This window comes from Pseudophryne corroboree, chromosome 6 (genome assembly GCF_028390025.1).
Source record: "Pseudophryne corroboree isolate aPseCor3 chromosome 6, aPseCor3.hap2, whole genome shotgun sequence".
Lineage (NCBI taxonomy): Eukaryota > Metazoa > Chordata > Amphibia > Anura > Myobatrachidae > Pseudophryne > Pseudophryne corroboree.
This window is the reverse complement of record NC_086449.1, coordinates 46,061,431-46,076,537: the sequence shown is the minus strand read 5'-3', so window position 1 is coordinate 46,076,537 and position 15,107 is coordinate 46,061,431. Positions and strand designations below refer to the sequence as shown.

The window sequence follows — 15,107 nt, the reverse complement described above, 5'->3', positions numbered from 1 at the left end:
GACACTATAAGTGAGAGATGATTCACTAACATTTACTGTGGCAGTATATATGAGTGACACCCATCATTATGGAGAGGTAGATGGATCTTATATCTGACACTATAAGTGAGAGATGATCCACTAATACCTATCGTCAAGTATATGTGAATGACACCAGACACTATATGAGAGAATTTATTGGCTGACCTAACCCGTATGAGAAGTATGTCTTTACTGTGAAATCTGATACTATATGTAAGAGGTACTCCAAACCACACTTCACCGTACATATATCCGTATACATATATTTTTTCACCGGTCTATATGTCAGAATTTTTTTTTATATATGACACAGTGACACCTGACACTATATGGGAGAGGCGACTGGCTGATCCAATCCATGTGTGAAGTGTGTCTCTATTTTTTGAAATTTGACACTATATGGTAGAGACAATTCATACATATATCTATATATATCTCCCACTATTCTATATGACCGGGGGGAAGAGAAATCCCCCCACATATATAAATAAATACTCAACAGATTGGTCCTATCTGTATTAAAAACACTTTTTGGATTAACAGGATTTGGATATTATGATGACTTCACATTAAATGTACTCTATGGGAGATCATATAATAATAGTTGCATAATACAGATGATCCCTGTGTTACAAAATTCTTCTTAACATAATTTCTGGGCAATGAGCCAAGGTCTTTGACAGGAGTACTACAAGTGATACTTTGCCATAAGCCTATGATTAACAAGGGACACAATTGTATCTAACTCTCCCTTCAAGAAACATACTATAATGCCCACAGAAGCACACTGAGACTATACTTTAATAATATATATATTATCTCATGTAGCAGATAAACAGTACAAGGGTTTGCACAGAGACATAAATTGCAGAGGACAGGCACGAAAGAGATGCTCAGAGGTTTTTAATAATTGTTTATTGTATAAATACTTTTTTCTTTAATTCACAGTGTTGTTGTGTCATTACACCAATGTTACATGTTTTTTCCTTTTTAAATATTTCGCAACAGTCAGACCTTGCAGACATGTAATAAAACATGTCCTCACATTTAGAACAAAACATTTTTATAATGCAAAATAAAGGTTCAATTTTATTTCAACAATTTATTATTTGTGCAATGGAAACAGATCGTTTTTCTTTTTTTCCCTTACTCACTTAAACATATCAATCAGTGAAATCATTGGATAAGCTCATTCAGCACACATGTAATGCCGCTAAGCTGCAAATTGCTAGTGACTGGAAAAAAGCCTCTCTAACCCTCCTTGAACACGTTATATAGCAAACATCTGGCATTGTGCATCCATGGAACACATAACTAGCCTTTTGCACGACACATTGAAACAGTGTCATGAGGTTTGGAACCTTCTCTACACACATAATGGCAATACCCATCCTATGTCTATTTCTGAATTTTAATTATCTTCTATCCGGCTACATTGTGGGGTCTCCTGAGCTGAAGCATGTTGCTGCATGAATTCTATCTCCCTTTGCACTTACAGTATATATCCATTACTTACTTTGTGGCTTTTCTGTTCAGTGTCATTATAACAACTCAAATCTAAGGGACTGATTAAGAGGCGGAAGCAAATGTCATTGTTGCTGCAGCGGATCTGCAAAAATATGCCGCATTTTGTACAAAGACTCTGATCGTACAAAGACGCACCATCGTTTTCACATCGGTTGCACCATAGGGCCTCTGAACAACGTATAGTCGCAAGCCACAGGACCCTTTACAACTGCATACAGAGAAACAGTCAGAGGCTCAGACACGCCCCCACAATGAACGCGGCACGCCTGCATGTGACTCACCCCCCCCGCTGTAACCATCCACAAATGCTCACTACCAGTCACTCACTTTACAAATAAATCCTCACAGTGCCCGCCATCGCGAATCGCTAATCAATTGCCGGGTATGTGCAGCGAGACTCTGACGCATGTGCAGTACAAAGAAAAATCGCTGAACTGCGCAAACATTGGCATTGTGTTCACTTCTGAAGGAGGCCTGTACTTGCTTAAGATAATAGTTTTGCATTTTTATTCTTAACCACTTAACTGGCTAATTATTTTTTTTTAAAGCCACTCAGAAATTGTCGATTTCTTTAATGATTGAAATAGGTTACAATACCTATTTAACATGTATCCAATATGATTTTATTTGAGAAAAAAAATTGGATTTTATTTACCTACCAGTAAATCATTTTCTCGTAGTCCGTAGAGGATGCTGGGGTTCCATTTCGTACCAAGGGGTATAGAAGGGTCCCTTGGGAGCCATGGGCACTTTAAGAGTTCAATAGTGTGTGCTGGCTCCTCCCTCTGTGCCCCTCCTACCAGACTCAGTCTAGAAACTGTGCCTGAGGAGATGGACATACTTTGAGAGAAGGAAATTACACAGATAGTGGTGAGATTCACACCAGCTCACACATAACCAAAGGAAAGCCAAGCTAACCAACTTGAAACGATTCAGCAACGGCTGAACAACAATACTTAACCAAGTAACAATGCAATACTTAACCAAGTAACAATGCAGGAAAACGAAGCACTGGACGGGCACCCAGCTTCCTCTATGGACTACGATAAAAGGATTTACCGGTAGGTAATTAAAATCCTATTTTCTCTTACGTCCTAGAGGATGCTGGGGTTCCATTTAGTACCATGGGGATGTACCAAAGCTCCCAGTACGGTAGGGAGAGTGCGGCGGTTCCTGCAGAACATATTGTCCAAACTTTAGGTCCTCAGAGGCCAAAGTATCAAACTTGTAGAATTAGCAAACATGTTCGACCCTGACCAAGTAGCTGCTCGGCAAAGCTGTAAAGCCGAAACACCCTGGGCAGATGCCCAGGAAGAACCCACTTTACGGGTAGAGTGGGCCTGAACAGATTTTGGACACAGCAAGCCTGCCATAGAATAAGCATGCTGGATAGTAAACCTGCTCCAGCGAGAAATCGTCTGCTTAGAAGCAGGACACCCAACCTTGTTGGGATCATAAAGGACAAACAGAGCGTCCGACTTCCTGTGACGAGAAGTTCTCTTCACATAAATCTTCAAAGCCCTGACAACATCCAAGGACTTTGAGGTAATTGAGGAGTCAGTAGCCACTGGCACCACAATAGGTTGGTTGATATGAAAATCTGACACAACCTTAGGAAGAAATTGCTGACGCATCCTAAGCTCAGCCCTATCTTCATGAAAAATCAAGTAGGGGCTCTTGCAGGACAATGTCCCCAATTCCGACACATGTCTAGCAGATGCAAATGCCAACAGTGTGACAGCCTTCCAAGTAAGAAACTTTAGATCTACCTCCTGTAAAGGCTCGAACCAATCTGATTGCAGGAACTGCAGCACCACATTAAGATCCCAATGTGCCGTAGGAGGCACAAAGGGTGGTTGGATGTGCAGAACCCCTTTCAAGAATGTCTGAACCAAAGGGAGGGCAGCCAATTGTTTCTGGAAGAAAATGGACATGGCAGAAATCTGGACCTTTATGGAGCCCAAGCGTAGGCCCACATCCACACCTGCTTGCAGAAAGAGGAGAAACCGTCCCAGTTGAAACTCCACCGTAGGAAATTTCTTGGATTCACACCAAGACACATACTTTTTCCAAATTCGATGGTAATGTTTAGACGTTACTCCCTTCCTGGCCAGTATCAGGGTAGGAATGAACTTTTTTCAGAATGCCCTTCCGAGCTAAGATCTGACGTTCAACCTCCATGCCGTCAAACGTAGCTGCGGTAAGTCTTGATAGGTGAACGGCCCCTATTGTAGAAGGTCCTCACGAAAAGTAAGAGGCCTCAGATTCTCCAGCAGTAATTCCAGAAGATCCGCGTATCAAGCCCTTCTTGGCCAGTCCGGAACAATGAGGATCACCTGAACTCTTATTCTTTTTATTAGTTTGAGAATCCTTGGGATGAGTAGAAGTGGAGGGAACACATACATGGACTGGAACACCCATGGAGTTACCAGTGCGTCCACCGCCACTGCCTGTGGGTCTACCTGGAACAGTACCTCCGAAGCTTCTTGTTGAGGCGAGAGCCCATCATGTCTATCTGAGGTATGCCCCATCAGCTTGTTACCTCTGCAAACACCTCTGGATGGAGGCCCCACTCTCCTGGATGGAGATCGTGTCTGCTGAGGAAGTTCGCTTCCCAGTTGTCTACTCCCTGTCACAATCCGGGTTACTGGACATAATTTTTTACCTTTCAGGTGTCTCCTGAGGCTGGGTCCAATTCATGCTGCTAAACGTCCTTACTTCATATTTCATCTCTGCCAGTTTGCAGGTGCTGTCACAAGGAACTCTTAAGTGGAATGGCGTTTCTAGCCCATTGCGGCCTCCGCCACCATTACTGCACTCTCAGCACTTGGACGGTTCTGCATAGCGTCTCCTGTCAGTTGCGGCCTCCTCCGCCATTGCTGCGCTCTCAGCATGTGGATGGATCTGTGTGGCTTCTCCTGTCAGCTGCGGCCCTCGCCGCTATAGTTACAATTCAAAGCACTAACAGGTCTGTGCGGCGCCTTCCACCTGCTCTGGCCTCTGCCGCTGGCTGTGTGAAGTTTGCTGTGCAGATTGGTGTTCACTGTTCCCTGCGGCCGCGGCCGCCATTACTGTAAAAACTCCATATGGGATTACAAACCAGGTTTCCCTCCAAAGGCCAGTATGGGCGCAGCCATGTTGATTCTGATCACATGATACTACTTCCACCAATCTACAGCATCGCTGAGTTCTGCCTGATTGCTGATCCAATCCCTGCATTGCTGAGGGTATAAAAGGACTGATCCTAAACCAGGAAGTTGTCAGTGCTTTGGTTGTCATTACCACTGTATCCTGTCTCTGCTCTTTGTGATTACTAACTGTGTTCCAGGTATTCCAGCTCCTGAGTCTCCAATTCTTCAGAGACCTGCACCAATCACCATCCTGCGGTGCTTGCCTGACTCCATAGTATCCTTTTTGCCTTCTGCTATTGGCAGTGCTTTAAAAACACCGGCTTCCAGCGGTGTCCAGCTTCCTGATGTCATCGGTGCTCCTCCATCGTTGTTCCTGATATCTTCAGTATTCAAGTCATCTGTTTCCAAATTCATCGATCTCTAGCATCACCAGTGTCATTCAACTCCTCTGCTAACACTGGTTCATTTGCACTTTACCCACAGTTCTTTGTTACCGGTTCCATCCGGCAAAACCGGCAGTCTACAGTACGTTCAGCCTCTGTATTACATCTGCTGACCAGTTCCAGCTTTCATCTACCATACAGCACCTAGGTGTTGGTACAAGGACTTTCCATCTCCTAATCTCCCAAGCTAGTCTTGTGCGGATACCACACCTAAGGGAATACTAACAACTGCTATTTCTTGTGGAACTGTGTACTGTTTTTAATCATCTCTTATATCATATCTCTGCAACTGCCGATGTACCACCTGAACTGTGTTCAATAAACAAACATTAATTTTATCTTTGTTGTCATGGTCACATCTTCGGGCACTGGTGGTTTAAGTCATCTGTATGTCTAGGAATCCTATTCTGCCGCCCAGATTTACCTTTACACCAGCCCTTACAACTGAGGCTGTCTCAGGTCAACACCAGCCCTCAGTTGTGACACTCCCAGAATGAAGATTGCCGACAGCGCCACCGCGTGCTTTTCTGCCCAGAGGAGGATTCTTGTTACCTCTGACATTGCCGCCCTGCTCTTCTTTCCGCCTTGTCGGTTTATGTAGGACACCGTCGTTACATTGTCCGACTGAACCTGAATGGCCTGATCTTGTAGAAGATGTGCCACTTGTAGAAGGCCATTGTACACGGCCCTTAGTTCCAGAATGTTTATCGGTAGGATGGATTCCAGACTTGACCACTTTCCTTTGAAGTTGTTTCCTTGGGTGACTGCTCCCCAACCTCTGAGACTTGCATCTGTGTTTAGAAGGATCCAATTCTGAATCCCGAACCTGCAGCCCTCGAGAAGGTGAGGTTTGCAGCCACCATAGGAGTGAAATTCTGGCTTTCGGCGACAGGCGTATCCGCTGGTGCATGTGAAAATTAGATCCCGACCATTTGTCCAGGAGATCCAGTTGGAAGGACCGTGCATGAAATCTTCCATACTGTAGAGCCTCGTAGGAGGCCACCATCTTCCCCAGAAGGCGAATGCACTGATGAACCGATATCCGGGCAGGCTTCAGGACATCCTGGACCATAGATTGGATCACCAATGCTTTCTCCACCGGTAGAAACACCCTCTGCACTTCCATGTTGAGAATCATCCCCAGGAAGGTCAGCCTCCTTGTCGGCTCCAAATGTGACTTTGGAAGGTTCAGGATCCACCCATGATCCTGGAGTAGTCGAGTTGAGAGAGTAATACTCTGTAACAGCTTCTCCCTGGACGATGCTTTTATCAGCAGATCGTCCAGATATGGAATTATGTTCACTTCCTGCTTGCGGAGGAGTAGCATCATCATCTCTGCCATGAGCTTGGTGAACACCCTCGGTGCTGTGGAGAGGCCAAATGGCAGCGCCTGAAACTGAGAGTGACAGTCTAGCAGCGCAAATCTCAGATAAGCTTGGTGAGGCAGCCAGATCGGAACGTGAAGGTACGCATCCTTGATATCCAGGGATACCAGGAATTCCCCCTCCTCCAGACCTGAGATCACCACTCTCAGAGACTCCATCTTGAATTTGAATTCCCCCAAGTAGGGGTTCAATGACTTTAGGTTTAATATCGGCCTTACCAAACCGTCCGGTTTCGAACCACAAACAGGTTGGAGTAATACCACATGTTTGTTTGGTGAGGTGGAACTGGAACAATGACATTTGTTTGCACCAATTTTTGAATTGCTTCCTGTAGGCTAGCAGTTTCTGTCAGCAAAGCTGGTAAGCCTGATTTGAAGAATCTGTGAGGTGAGAGTTCCTGAAACTCCAGTCTGTACCCCTGGGTAACAATATCTGTTACCCAGGGGTCTAGGCAAGAGGATGCCCAGATATGACTGAAATCTTTTAGTCTTGCTCCCACCTGCCCGATCACCAGGTCCACCATCATGCTGAAGACTTGGAGGAAGCAGAACCTGGCTTCTGTTCCTGGGAACCTGCTTGAAGGTTTTCTGGATTTCCCCCGACCTCCTCTAAAAAAAAGTAGAAGGGGTTTGGACTTTTTAACTTTCGCGGTCCGAAAGGACTGCATTGTAGATGTAGGATAAGATTTCCTAGTTGGTGGTTTTGCTGAGGGAAGGAAGGTTGACTTACCTGCAGTTGCCGTGGAGATCCACGCATCCAATGCATCCCCAAACGGGAGCCTGACCTGTGAAGGGTAGGTTCTCCACACTTTTCTTGGATTCCGCATCTGCAGACCATTGGCGCAGCCAGAGTCCTCTGCGTGCCAAGACAGCCATGGAAGAAGCCCTTGCATTAAGCAGGCCAAGGTCCTTCATGGCCTCCACCATGAAACCTGCAGAATCCTGTATGTGACATAAAAACAAGTCAATGTCACTTCTATCCATAGTATCTAATTCCTCTAGTAATGTGCCTGACCACTTTACTATAGCTTTAGAAATCCATGCACAAGCAATAGTGGGCCTTAAAGCTATGCCTGTAGCTGTGTATAGTGATTTGAGAGTAGTCTCAATCTTGCGGTCAACCGGTTCTTTCAAAGCGGTTGAACCAGGGACAGGTAAAACCACCTTTTTAGACAATCTAGATACAGAAGCGTCTACTATCGGCGGGTTTTCCCACTTTTTCCTGTCCTCTTCTGGGAAAGGAAAAGCAATGAGAACCCTCTTTGGGATCTGGAATTTTTTCTCTGGGTTCTCCCAGGATTTTTCGAACAACGAGTTTAACTCCTTAGAAGCGGGGAAGGTAAGGGAGGATTTCTTATTTTCTGTAAAGTAAGCCTCCTCTACCTGCTCAGGTACTTTCTCAGTAATGTGCAAAATGTCCCTAATGGCCTCAATCAATAATTGCACCCCCTTAGCAAGGAATGCATCACCCCCCTGCATATCCCCATCACCATCTCCCGTATCAGAGTCGGTATCCGTGTCAGCTTGCATTATCTAGGCAAGATCACGCAATTTTCGGATATGTAGTAGGGTTCCCAGATGAGGTAGTGGGAGTTGAACACTTCAAAACCTCTACAGAATTTCTCAAAACCTGCGTTTATTTCTCATTATGTGACATCCTAGATGAAATCTGGGATATCATTCCCCTTAAAGAATCCACCCATCGGGGTTCAGATTCAGAGGGCTGGGAAATTACACTGCAGTCCTGAGTACATGGGATAGACTCTTCAGGAGAAGATACACACTCTGCAGCACAAGACACAGAGGGGGTCATTCCGAGTTGATCGCTCGCTAGCAGTTTTTAGCAGCCGTGCAGACGCTATGCCGCCTCCCACTGGGAGTGTATTTTAGCTTAGCAGAAGTGCGAACGAAAGGATCGCAGAGCGGATACAAAATATTTTTGTGCAGTTTCAGAGTAGCTCCAGACCTACTCAGCGCTTGCGATCACTTCAGACTGTTCAGTTCCCGTTTTGACGTCACGAACACGCCCTGCGTTCGCCCAGCCACGCCTGCGTTTTTCCTGGCACGCCTGCGTTTTTCCGAACACTCCCTGAAAACGGTCAGTTGACACCCAGAAATCAATTACTCTGCGGCCAGCAGTGCGACTGAAAAGCTTCGCTAGACCTTGTGTGAAACTACATCGGCCGTTGTGAAAGTACATCGCGCGTGCGCATTGCGCCACATATGCATGCGCAGAAGTGCCGTTTTATTGCATCATCGCTGCGCAGCGAACATTTTCATCTAGCGATCAACTCGGAATGACCCCCAGAGTCCCTAGACATGGCAATGTGAGATATACGCCACACACACACACACACACACACACACACACACACACAGGAAAATGTCAGAAACAGTTTCCCCCAGAGTACCTTCAGAGAGTCACAGAGTATAAGGAGCCAGCCACACAGCGCTGCAGTAGGCAGTTAATATAGTAAAAGCCCGGCGCTGACTGATTAACCTTAATAGGGTAATCAGTTCTAAAAATCAGTCACTCCCCCCTGTCTATAACACCCTGGTACCGCAGAGGTATGCTGGAGTTATGTGGAGGGCAACGCTTCCTGTCATCGTCTCCTTCTGATGATCTGCAGGGTGAAAATGGTGCTGGTGAGTGCTCTGAGGAGAAGTACTGCCCCTGTAATGGCGCATCTTTCCGCACTCAGTGTTTATAATGGCCTGAGGTAATTAGCTGCTAACAGCGGGATTAGTCCCTGTTAGCATTATATGACCAGTGTAGGGTGATTGCACAGTGTGCCGCTGAGCCTTCCGGAACGCAGCCTGTCAGAGCTGCGTTGCCACCCTTGTGCCGCCATTCCCGCCGGTGACCAGCTTCCCGGGCCGCCGGCGCTGTACTCACCACTCTTCTTTCTTCTGGCTCTGTTAGGGGGTGGAAGCCGTGCTGCGGAAGTGAGCGGTCGCCTCGTGGGTTTGCGATCAGCGCCCTCAGGAGCTCAGTGTCCTGTCAGCGGAGATAGAGAACCATTAACTTCAAGAGTTGGTTCCTACTCCCCCCCTAAGTCCCACAAAGCAGGGAGGCTGTTGCCAGCAGCCTTCCTGTAACCTAACTCTTAGAAAAACAATAAAACCAGAAAAACTCCTAGGAGCTCCCCTAGCTGTGACCGGCTCCTCCGGGCACATTTACTGAGTCTGGTAGGAGGGGCATAGAGTGAGGAGCCAGCCCACACTATTAAACTCTTAAAGTTCCCATGGCTCCCAAGGGATTCGTCTATACCCCATGGTACTAAATGGAACCCCAGCATCCTCTAGGACGTAAGAGAAACAATGAAATCAAAAACTATTTTTAAACATTGGTACAAACACCGATGGTTAGAAGATCGTGTCCATCGAGATTTCACATTTTCGGGGCCAGCTTCCCTCTTGACCCCCAGAGTCTACAGGGAGTAGACTCTAGGGGTCAAGAGGGAAAGTAAGGCGCTGCATTTTAACATATCCCAGTGGCTGCTAATGGGCCTAATTCAGATCTGATCGTAGCAGCAAATTTGTTAGCTAATGGGCAAAACCATGTGCACTCAGGGGGGCAGATGTAACATGTGCAGAGAGAGTTAGATTTGGGTGGGGTGTTTTCAAACTGAAATCTAAATTGCAGTGTAAAAATAAAGCAGCCAGTATTTACCCTGCACAGAAACAATATAACCCACCCAAATCTAACTCTCTCTGCACATGTTACATCTGCCCCCCCCCCCCCCCCCCCCCTGCAGAGCACATGGTTTTGCCCATTAGCTAACAAATTTGCTGCTGCGATCAGATCTGAATTACCCCCAATGTCTGCAGCACTGGAGTGGTGGGTGTTGCTGGGTGGCCCAATCAGCAGTGATCGGCAGCTTGCCAGGCACAGAGGGGAGGGAACCAGGAAGCAGAGGGACTGTGAGGTCCTTCTGATAGCGGTTGCCGCACAGGTGGCTTTCTGACTGGTCGCATCTGATGTGACCATACAAGGCAAGTGGTTTATTAATGCTTACACAGTCCTATACCATGTGTTTTCTCTGATCTGTAGACTAAATGCTGCATACTGATACAAATAAAGTGACAGAATTGTACTTACTGTACTGCTACTACAAACAGTGATAGCACAGGTTTCTCTACAGTCGTAAACATACATTTTCTTTAACTATATACTACAATTCAGTAAAGATTTGCAAAATATTACTGAATTTTAGTTCCTTTATCCTACAGTTGAGTTCTTTGACACACATAAAATAATTCCACAGATTCTCAGCATGGAGAGACCCTACTCGCAGCTTACAGTATATCATGCATCCTACAATCTTCATGGAATAGCCTAGCACCACCAGCTCAAGAAAGCTAAAGAATTCCTCCACAGTGCAATAATTTTACAAGTCTTTATTTACAGTGCATCCAGAAAGTATTCACAGCGCTTCACTTTTTCCACATTTTGTTATGTTACAGCCTTATTCCAAACTGGAATACATTTATTTTTCCCCACAAAATTCTACACATAATACCCCATAATGACAACGTGAAAAAAGTTTTTTTGAGATTTTTGCAAATGTATTAAAAAAAAAAAAAAAATCACACGTACATAAGTATTCACAGCCTTTGCCATGAAGCTCAAAAATTAGCTCAGGTGCATCCTGTTTCCACTGATCATCCTTAAGATGTTCATACAGCTCAATCGGAGTCCACCTGCGGTAAATTCAGTTGATTGGACATGATTTGGAAAGGCACACAGCTGTCTATATAAGGTCCCACACTTGACAGTGCATGTCTGAGCACAAACCAAGCATGAAGTAAAAGGAATTGTCTGTAGACCTCCGATATAGGATTGTCTCGAGGCACAAATCTGGGGAAGGGTACAGAAAAATATCTGCTGCTTTGAAGGTCCCAATGAGCACAGTGGCCCCATCATCCATAAATGAAAGAAGTTCGGAACCACCAGGACTCTTCCTAGAGCTGGCCGGCCGTCCAACCTGAGCGATCAGGAGAGAAGGACCCGAGTCAGGGAGGTGACCAAGAACCTGATGGTCACTCTGTCATAGCTACAGCATTCCTCTGTGGAGAGAGGAGAACCTTCAAGAAGGACAACCATCTCTGCAGCAAGCCACCAATCAGGTCTGTATGGTAGAGTGGCCAGACGGAAGCCACCCCTTAGTAAAAAGCACATGGCAGCCTGCCTGGAGTTTGCCAAATGCACCTGAAGGACTCTCAGAACATGAAAACCAAAATTCTCTGGTCTGATAAGACAAAGATTGAACTCTTTGGCGTGAATGCCAGGCGTCATGTTTGGAGGAAACCATGCACCATACCTACAGTGAAGCATGGTGGTGGCAGCAGCAAGCTGTGGGGATGTTTTTCAGCGGCAGGAACTGGGAGACTAGTCAGCATAGAGGGGAAGATGAATGCAGCAATGTACAGAGACATCCTGGATGAAAACCTGCTCCAGAGGGCTCTTGAACTCAGACTGGGGTGACGGTTCATTTTTCAGCAGGACAACGACCCTAAGCACACAGCCAACATATCAAAGGAGTGACTTCAGGACAACTCTATGAATGCCCTTGAGTGGCCCAGCCAGAGCCCAGACTTGAATCCGATTGAACATCTCTGGAGAGATCTGAAAATGGCTGTGCACCGACGCTTCCCATCCAACCTGATGGAGCTTGAGAGGTGCTGCAAAGAGGAATGGGGGAAACTGCCCAAAGATAGGTGTGCTAAGCTTGTGGCATCATATTCAAAAAGAGTTGAGGATGTAATTGCTGCCAAAGGTGCATCAACAAAGTATTGAGCAAAGGCTGTGAATACTTATGTACATGTGATTTCTTAGTTTTTTATTTTTAATAAATTTGCAAAAATAAAAAAAAAACTTTTTTCACGTTATCATTATGGGGTATTATGTGTAGAATTTTGAGGGGGAAAAATGAAATTATTCCATTTTGGAATAAGGGTGTAACATAACAAAATGTGGAAAAAGTGAAGCGCTGTGAATACTTTCCGGATGCACTGTAAATGAAAAAACACATGTGAATTTAATCAAAACTAAAGACAGTAGATGGCAGTAGTACTCTACCTCCTTATAACACTTATCTAATATTAAGCATCTCAAATATACTACTTACTCAGCAGGACAAAGTTCAATGTACTTAACAATGAATATCTACACACTTATATTATGTTTTTCTAAATTACCTTGCGATGGTAAGCATTCATTTTTTACTTTCTCTAATTAAAACTTTTTACCATAGGGTGGAAAATATTAATAATTACCTCTCTGTATTTTACATTCAGTAGCACATTGGAATATAAACATGTATACAAATTATTTGTTGCTCTAGGCTGGAGAATCTTAGCATATTTTTACATTTATCTTACATATACGTTTGATTTTAATGATATAAATACTGTTATAAAACTATGTTAGTAAATATTGTTTGTTTTGTTGTTGCATACAGTTGCCCAAATACAGATCAATACATGTATATATCAGGAACCTGTACAGGAAAGATTTTAAAATCAGGTTTATATGGAGGCATTGGAGCAGCCATCTGTGTCCTGGTTATAATAATCATCACTGGGTCGTTTTTCCTGTACAAAGCAAAGAGAAGTGGGTGAGTTAAAATAGTGGAAGTAAAATATTGTCACAATACTATTTTAGTAGCCTCCTCCTCATCATCATCATCATCCGACTCCTCCCCTCCGCTATGGATGCTATTAACACAAGACAAATCTTGGGTATGCTATAAAATGGATTTATAATATGTAGGTGTATGATTTAATTGTATGAGCATTGGCCCTCATTCCGAGTTGTTCGCTCGCAAGCTGCTTTTAGCAGATTTACTCACGCTAAGCCGCCGCCTACTGGGAGTGAATCTTAGCTTATTAAAATTGCGAACGACGTATTCGCAATATTGCGATTAGACCTCTCTTAGCAGTTTCTGAGTAGCTCCAGACTTACTCGGCATCTGCGATCAGTTCAGTGCTTGTCGTTCCTGGTTTGACGTCACAAACACACCCAGCGTTCGCCCAGACACTCCCCCGTTTCTCCAGCCACTCCCGCGTTTTTCCCAGAAACGGTAGCGTTTTTCCGCACACACCCATAAAACGGCCAGTTTCCGCCCAGTAACACCCACTTCCTGTCAATCACATTACGATCACCAGAACGATGAAAAAGCCGTGAGTAAAATTCCTAACTGCATAGCAAATTTACTTGGCGCAGTCGCAGTGCGGACATTGCGCATGCGCATTAAGCGGAAAATCGCTGCGATGCGATAAAAATACCGAGCAAACAACTCGGAATGACCACCATTGTGTAGTATTGTACTATAAAAAAAAAAGTAGCTGACAAAATTAAATTATATGGAACACGTAATCTCCGCCATCATCATGGGTGATTTCAATATTGCTATTGATAGTCCAAAATCTGCTGCTCATGCCTCCAAACTACTCTCTCTAACCTCCTCTCTCGGCCTCTCCCAATGGACTGACTCCTCTACTGATCTGGAGGGCCACTGCCTTGATCTAGAATTCACCAGACTATGCTCAGTTTCTGAATTCACTAACACCCCGTTCCCTCTCTCAGATCACAACCTTATCACCTGCATGCTTTCCACCATTACTTCAAACTCAGAGTCATTGAAGTCCTCTAATCCTCCTCAAACCTGCAGAAATATTAACATAATTAATTTTCAAGAACTGTCCACCTCTCTGCAACAATTGCTCTCACCTATCTCTGCATTTACTTCTCCTGAGACTGCTGTATCACACCTGAACCAGACTCTAGAAATAACCCTTGACCAAGTGGCTCCAGCTACCCATCACGCTCCACTTAGGTCAAGATGTCAACTGTGGCACTGTAAATTAACAAGACACCTTCAAAAACTCTCATGGAAAGCTGAACGTCAGTGGCATAAATATCGTATTCCTAGCAACTTTCTCACAAATAAGACTGTCTACCACTCTTATCGTAATGCCCTGGACTCTGCCAAACAAACATATTTCCAAACTCTCATATCTGCTCAAGCCTCAAACCCCAAATTACTTTTTAATACATTTAAATCACTTCTAAACTCTCCCTCTCCCAACCCACCAGCCACTATCAAGGTGCAAAATCTTGCTTCCTACTTCAAGGACAAGATTGATGAGATCCGAGATGAAATGGTATGCTCTTCCTCAGCCAGTGTCCTGCTCAATTCTCTACTTGAACTCTCTGGCACTCTCTCCTCATTTGATTCCACAAATGAAGATGAAGTGTCAACACTCTTCTCATCCTGCTACTCTTCTACCTCTCCTCTTGAGTCTATACCCTCACAAGTAAGTACATCTCTATCTCCTGTGCTCATCCCAACCTTAACTAACATCTGTAATCTCTCTCTCTACTGGTATCTTTCCTTCAGTGTTCAAGCATGCAGTGATTACTCCCATTCTGAAAAAAAAAAAATTCTGACCCTAACACTCTCTCAAACTACCGTCCCATCTTTCAGCTGCCATGCCTCTCCAAGCTACTTGAAAGACTTGCCTACACTCGCCTCATACACTTTCTTAAATCACACAATTTATTTGACTCACTTCAGTCAGGCTTTCGTTCCCAAC

The 15,107-nt window shown here is 44.7% G+C and overlaps 1 protein-coding gene across 1 annotated transcript in view; it reads left to right on the top strand.

The window, feature by feature from the left end:
* LOC134934811 (mucin-3A-like) overlaps positions 1–15,107 on the top strand; it is a 61,880-nt gene that overhangs the window by 33,485 nt on the left and 13,288 nt on the right. Inside the window, exon 4 of the mRNA XM_063930164.1 lies at positions 12,971–13,126. Coding sequence (XP_063786234.1) covers positions 12,971–13,126 — 156 coding nt within the window. The remainder of the gene's footprint in view (positions 1–12,970; positions 13,127–15,107) is intronic.